The 7,698-nt window shown below is 39.2% G+C and overlaps 1 protein-coding gene across 1 annotated transcript; it reads right to left on the bottom strand.

Annotated features, from left to right (window-relative positions):
• Positions 1-2,824: 2,824 nt before the first annotated feature.
• LOC121854321 lies at positions 2,825-6,884 on the bottom strand. The gene is made up of 8 exons (XM_042348918.1): positions 6,742-6,884; positions 5,852-5,968; positions 5,532-5,605; positions 5,148-5,270; positions 4,748-4,942; positions 4,412-4,510; positions 3,509-3,667; positions 2,825-3,308 (listed from the first exon to the last, which is right to left on the bottom strand). Exons 2-8 carry the CDS (start codon positions 5,958-5,960, stop codon positions 3,147-3,149), a joined length of 921 nt encoding a protein of 306 aa, XP_042204852.1. The 5' UTR covers positions 5,961-5,968; positions 6,742-6,884; the 3' UTR covers positions 2,825-3,146.
• Between the last annotated feature and the right edge of the window lie 814 nt (positions 6,885-7,698).

The following is a 7,698-nucleotide window of genomic DNA, read 5'->3' as shown; positions in this document are numbered from 1 at the left end:
TGTCTACTAGGAACACAAAGACACCAAAGACGGTCATTTTTAAGTTCCATGGGTGGATCCAGGAATATCAAAAGGGGGAAGGTCCAAGAAGTTTTGGGCGAGCCCATCCATCTTGGGTACATAAGGAGGTGGTGTCGCCAGAATTGCACTTGACTGCCCTTCACTTCCCCAGCTGTAGTGTTGATAGGTAAAGTTTCCTACTCCTGATTGGATATAGCATAAAGGTTGCTCTCATATCTGTGGTTAAAACCTTGGCAGCCTTACCTAACCTAACCTTGGTTTTCAATCATTGTAGTCTACAATGACTTTCATGACAATCTTGATACATTTTGTAATTTTAATCATGTATTTTTAGGCAAAAGCACCTTGTGATAATGCATATACTCAGAGAAGCAATTGTTTACTATGGGTTTGCTTTACCAAGTAATATATTAAAATCTGTTATTACTTTTTAGGAGGACCAAGCGGTGTACCACAGCCCTGACTGCAACAGAAGAGGCAATGGCTGGTTAAATTAGTGATGTTGCCATTCAGGGATGTTTGTTTCAGAAGAAGAGTAATTTATTTTCCAATTGTAGCCTCGGGGGTGGAAGGTTAGGTTAGCCAGTTGCGTTTGATGAAATCGACTCACTGGAACAACTGCATCGGGAAGAATTACAATATAAATTTACTGTTAATTTAGGTTAGATTCTGTGCAGGAGGTCGCAGTAAATGCCTTACAAGAACTTGATGCATCAGTAGGGGCATGGGGAGCTGAGTAGATGGCCTCGGCATAGGTTTGTTTTAACTCCTTGTATTACATACAATTCAAATATGTAAATTTTTTGTCTATTTTGGGTTTTTTATATTTTCTTTTGCCATTACCTTGCAACTGTTATTTTAGTCATATACAGTAATGAGAATCTCATGGTAGTTACAGTATTTCCTTTATCAATTATTATCTGCTACTGTAAAGTGCAATTTCTTTTTATCTTGTGATTTAGTATAGTCGGAGGAAAGAAAAAATAATATTTATTTTTATTATAATATTTTCCTGTGTACCTACTTATTAAAACAATAAAAGTGTTAAACTTCATTTTAGTTCATTGACCCTTTATTTCTTAGTAATTTTTACGTGAAATATTTCAAAGGTATCTTATATACATCTTCCTCTGAAAACTGAATATAGTAGTTATTGCAGCTTCATAGTAAAAATTTGAAAGAAGGCCCTTGGTATGTGTGCCACATATGAAATGAAAAATATACCTTTCAAGGCACTCTAACTCACATACAAAATATCTTGGTATGGCTAGGACCAAGTTATAGCAAGCTATTCTGCCAAGTATCCAAGAAGTACCCATGACTCATACCTGTGTGCCAACAGTAATCTACAAAGGTTCTTTGGTAATGAATAAGTATTGCTATGAAAGGTTAGGTAAGGTAAAGGTAAGGTCAGGGTAGGTTAGAAAAGGGGATGTTAGGGTAAGGTACATTTCTATAATTTTGCGGCAAAAAAGACCATCACTACTGATTGTATTAAATCAAGAACCTATGAAAAATACTTTTGTAAGAAAAATGTGATGCTACAGTAAAGCAATTTTGCCACCCCTCTATACACACACACACATATATATATATATATATATATATGTGTGTGTGTAGAGGGTGGCAAAAATTGCAGAACTGTAGCATCACATATATATATATATATCTTTGACACGACATTCTTATTTCGTTTTATTCAAGACATCTTCTGTATATAACCGAAGATGTCTTGAATAAAGACGAAAGCTAAGGTGCCCTTTTGCTCTCTTTCCCGTGATTTTATCAAGATTTATCTTATCCACGTTTTCATTGTGATCTACATGAAATATATATATATATATATATATATATATATATATATATATATATATATATATATATATATATATATATATATATATATTGGATTGTTTTGGTCACAGGTTAACCATTGTCCTCAAGTATAACTCAATCATAATTCTATATTAATGACGCTTAAAGGACGTCTAGCAGCTGTATGTATTTTGCTACTGGTTGTATAGCAGAGAAAACGGCCTTATTTCCGCCTTGCAATAGCTTACGAGGATTCAAAAGTCACCGTAAGTTATGAAAGAAAGTCAGCCATTTTAAATCGAGTTGTGGACATCCTAAGTCTTCAGTGAATCACCACCACAAGAGTTTATGAACTTTTAAGCACTTACGATGATCGTATCCCGCTAGTGAATGGGCCAGGGTGTTTAATCGTCATGTGAAGCAAGCTGGGATACCTAATATGCAGGTGATTAAAAAGTTAAATAACATCATGATTATTTTAACAAAGGAATAGCAACTACCTAACTCGAAATCTAACCTAACAAGAGAAAGTTGACTTATTAACTAAACAGCTACTTACTAACCTGAAGACTAATTAACAAGAGATGTAATAAATAATTTGGTATTTAAGGGGAGAAGAGATGAGTCTGTGAGGGAATGATAGACTGAGGACACGAGGCTAGATGGAGACCACCAGCCAAAAAGGGATTAGTGGGGGGAGGGAGGGAGGAGGAGGAGGGTGAGGGAGGGGAGGGAGGGGGGTGGAGGAGGAGGGAGGGGGTGAGGGAGGGAGGAGGAGGTGAGGGTCTGGTAAAAAGTCATGTGAACAAGTTTGGGAACTACTGCTTTAAATCAACGAGCAAGTTGAACAAGTCATCCCAATCTACCCTGACCTAATCATCTAAGCCTCTAAGGTTGGTTTTGTTGGTTTGGTTTAGTTAGATTTGGATAAGTTATGTTAGTTTAAGGTGTTTGGGTTATGTTAGTTTTGATTGGTTTGGTTTGGTAAGGTAGGTTTGGTTAGGTTAGGTTAGGTTCGGTTAAGTAAGGTTTGATTTAGCTTGGATGGTTAATCTACAGGTGAAATAACACAGCAAACACAGGTAACACAGCAAAACAAACCGAACTTCACCTGTCCAGCACCATAAATGAGGTCAATTTAACGTATGACAATTTGAGTACCCAAGCCAAGTACCTCTTTGTTACGTACTATAGGAAGTTACTGATGGGTGTACCTGAACATATGCCAGTGGTGCACAAGCGTAGACCTAAAGATTACATTTGGTACTGTTATAATATTCACTGGATGAGACCCTTCAGTGGGGTATTTCTCAGCTGTGTGTTGATGTGTTGAGTCGCCCCTCGTACTGTGAGCCATGTTGGACCAGTATGATGTCTTCGTCAAGCCTAGCAGCCTCCACGTAGCCTCGCTTCTTAAACTGCTGCACCACTGAGTCTATTTCGTGTTTCTTCTTCCACTCTATACACAACACCTGTAACATCTGTGTTCTTTAATCCTTTGTCATAATATATAAACATTCTTAAATATTAGTAAGCCTCTGGAAAGAAAACATTTTATCACCTTTCATAAACCTCTAAAACGATAGTAAAATGTTTACAACACTAACAACAAAAACAACAACAATAACAACAACGAATTCAACTTGCGTAAAAACTGTAACTAAATACTTGCCTGAACGTTAAACTTCTGCAGGTCGAAGTGTCCTAAAATGGCCAATTCGGCACCTTCCACGTCGAGTACTAGCAGGTCGACCCTCGTCACTCCCAGACTCAGCAGGATAGACTCAAGAGGGATACACTGCACCTTGGTGAACCAGGAGCTACTTGTGGCCTGGTGAAGGAAGAGTTTGAGAACCTCGTTTGTTTATAATTCTAAATGACTATTTTCTTTACGACTCTACCTACTTTTACCTGTCATAACAATTATCATTAATGGTTGAAGTTGATTAGTTTGTGGTCACTGAGTAACTTACGCCAAATCGGCACGTTAATGACCATACTTAACCTCACCAGTAACAAATATATTCAGGTGAGAATCATTCCCTTATTTACATGGTGACAATAAGGTAAATGCGATTCATAGTAATGTAGGTAAAGTGAGACAGAGAGACAAGTGATTGGTGGGATTAGTTAAGTTTGGTTTAGGTTAGGCCAGGTTAAGTTAGGTTAAGTTAGACTACCGGGCGCTGTCCAGCCACTCACCACAAGTACCCAGGACCACCCAGGTAAGATCATAGACACACAGGACCCCCAGGTAAGACTTCCTCATAGACACACAGACCCCCAGGTAAGACTACATACACACACAGACCCCAGGTAAGATCATAGACACACACAGGACCCCAGTAAGATCATAGACACACAGGACCCCCAGGTAAGATCATAGACACACACAGGACCCCCAGGTAAGATCATAGATACACACAGGACCCCAGGTAAGATCACACACACACAGGACCCCCAGGTAAGATCATAGACACACACAGGACCCCCAGGTAAGATCATCGATACACACAGGACCCCCAGGTAAGATCACACACACACAGGACCCCCAGGTAAGATCATAGACACTGACTTTCTCGTTGTACTTGGTGAGGCCATGCATGGACCTCATCTTGAATCCTAGACTGAGAGCCAAAGGACCAGGGTAGTGAGGGTATATGTAGAACATCTCCTGTGGCAAGAAAGATACATTAGTTCATTACTCGATCCAATGTTGTGGTTAGATTATGTTATTATTGGTTCTATTTATCTATCCTCTCTCACTTTTATATTGGGTGGATGAATGGGGAACTGAAATTTGAAATGAAACGTGAAAAAAGGGATTTTATACAGTAGACACCAAACTTTAATACAAGGGATACTAATTTCAGCAATTTTCTTTCACGTAAAACAACATCAGATTTTTAACCTTGGAGGGATAAGGTGTTGGGGCAAGGCAGACGTTGGCGGCCCAGGCTCGTCTATGTTTGGTGATGAGCGAGAGGTAAGCAGTACGGTCAGCCTCCACTAGTAGCCCAGTCCAGCCTAACTCTCTCTCCAGCCATAGTGTGTTGGACATCGTTTCTCCGTCCAACGCTCCCGCCTCCACGAAGAACCCATCACTCTGAGGGATGGCAGAGGAGTCTAAAAAGTTGTCTGTTGTAAGAAACTAAATCTAAAAGTTGCTTAAGATCTTGAAGACAAAACTTTAAAGGGATAAACCATCATTCTGAAAGGGTTAACATCCCTGGCCATTGAAATACCCAATAGTAAGACCAAGAGAAAGATGCTTTATAACTCTGGCACTTGTAATACTCAAAACAACTAACCTTATCCTTGAAGAGAGTTCTGAGGGACTTGTTATAGAAGATTTCACTCTCCTCCACTAGTATCTGAGCGACGTTCCTTTTCTCCAAGAGGTCGTAAGGCTCACTGGAGGGCGGCTGAAGGAGCTGGAAGGATGGGGAGTAATATTAATAGAGTATTGTACGAACCAGGGAGTGATTAATAGAGATAACTGAACATAAAGGCTTAGCACACACACACACACACACACACAGAGATCAATTTAATCAGCCTTTGTCGAGCTGGTGATGACTTTACCTTCCTGAATATCAAACACTGTACTGTATATCCATGGATGTCAGATATCTAACATCCGATCCATCACTATTTATATTTACTTATTTATCCTCTTCACCACTCACACTTACCTCTTCTCTGATGTAAGTGAGAAGCTCGGGGTCGTCTGCTGGTAAGGGTCCCTCTAATGATCTTAACAAGTAATCTGAAATGATTTATCAGGACAAGATCAATAACTTTAATCTTGTGTAAGTAAATATTAACATATGGTTAAAAGAAGGCGAATATCCCTGGCGGTAGTGTAATGTTTCGTTACACCGTTGATTAAACTGTTAACGAAGAAAGATGAACTAACAAAATCTACTTACACTCCACCGGCACAAAACACACAAAACAAGAAATATTAATTTAAAGAGTGAAATTTGTTAGCAGTGTTGGATTGCGGACTTACTGGTGTAGGTGTGAGTTAGGGCGGTGCACACCAGCGCCAGAAGGACCACCACCGCTACCACAATCCCTCCCCACCACACCCAAAGGCGGCATCTGAACCACCACCTCATGTTGCAACCTGGGGGAGAGAGACGGCATATAGATTCTGCTTAAAAGATATAAAAGTTTAATCGGAGACAGAGCGAGAAAAGATCTGTACGAGCTGTTCAAATGGTCACAAGACTGGCAAATGCTTTTTAACATTCCAAAATGTACGACTGCGCGTAGGTAGGATACAACGACCCTAATCACAACTGATCCGTTATAAACACTTTCTTAGATACTGTTGATAATGAGAAATATCTTGGCGTTGTTATAGATTGGTCACTGAAGGCGGTGCAACAAGAGATTTAAGAATTACAAAGATAAGAAAATGCTCCTTCAGCTTCATAAGTCTCTAATACGTCCCCGTCTGGATTACTGTATACAGGCATGGAAACTTTACCTCCAGAAAGAACAAACATTCTTGATTATCCAAGTAAACTGATGGCCTTAGGACTAACGTTTGTTCACACAAGAGAAAAGGAATATCTCAGACATTCAATATCTTGAAAGGGATGGAAAACGTGAACCCGGGTCATTTTTTCGTGATGTTAATCACCACCGACACAGATGACGCATAATACAGAACCTTATATACTCCTACTCATGTATAACACAACGAACAGGTGGTTTAGTTAATTTCTCCTCGAGGTACTAATTATTATCAACGCAGTCTTACATATTTACAGGTTTGCTAAAGTAACATTATTTCATTCACTAACATTGTGTACTGTATATCTTCCTTAAGGAAGTCATTTAGGACGATTAAGTGCAGTCATGATATTGGAGTTCAGAAATCCTCAAACTTACCTTCAATTAATCGAGATCTGTTCGCCTTAATGTATAATGTTTCGTATTTCCCGTGAAGAATCAGAGCATTTGTGTGTGTATGTGTGTTGTAGCCACTGAGGAAGGCTGTGAACTGAGAGACTGCTGGCTAGCCGGGCGGTGATTGGTTAGTAGCTGCCCCCTGGACGCCGCTCAGTGCTCCAGGAAGCGCTGCGGATTGGTTGGGTGGTGCTCTAGGGTATAGATGCTGCGTGGCAAATAACAAATGTTCTCGTATATCCACTGTATTTTGAACTGTTATCCTGTTTATTCCTTGATAGAGGAAGCGGGATCCTAGTGCTGTCACTAGGTACCCCTATACAATAACACCAGAAGCATCTGGCAAGTGTCACAAGTATATACAGCATAAATATCATAAAGGGGCTTACTAAAGCCTAAGGAAGGAAGGATATTCCTTTAACACATATTATTTATATATTAATTGTACTAAAGTTACGCAGTATACCACATGTACTATTAATATATAAATTTCTAATATATAAATAATTCAGACAAAGTAAGTAGTATTGTTTACAGGGCAGGAAAAGCTTCATCTTACAAACGAGGAAAAAGGGAAGCTGAATTTTTACCGCAGGTAGAGGAGGAGGAGGAGGAGGAGGACTGATTATATTAATTCAGGGTGACACGCTAGGCTTTAAGGTTAATGAAACTTGTGACTGCTGCAACACCTGACCTCGGTTGAGAGGAGGGTCACATTACAGGTAAATGTTGTAAACAAACTAGAACCGAACGAGAAACACCTAAACACCCAAATAAAGTAAGTAGATGTTTCATATTCTAATAATAAAAAATGACCTTAATAGACACAAGCTTTTAACGCATTTCTTGGACTATTCCAGGTTGAAATTACTAACTGTTTACCATTGTTTGTATACCTGCACTATCTATATATATATGGTGAACAAAATAATGTGATCT

Source organism: Homarus americanus, unplaced genomic scaffold (genome assembly GCF_018991925.1).
Source record: "Homarus americanus isolate GMGI-L3 unplaced genomic scaffold, GMGI_Hamer_2.0 scaffold54443, whole genome shotgun sequence".
NCBI classification, from domain to species: Eukaryota; Metazoa; Arthropoda; class Malacostraca; order Decapoda; family Nephropidae; genus Homarus; species Homarus americanus.
Note: the sequence above shows the minus strand (reverse complement) of the source record. Positions and strands in the feature narration are given on the sequence as shown.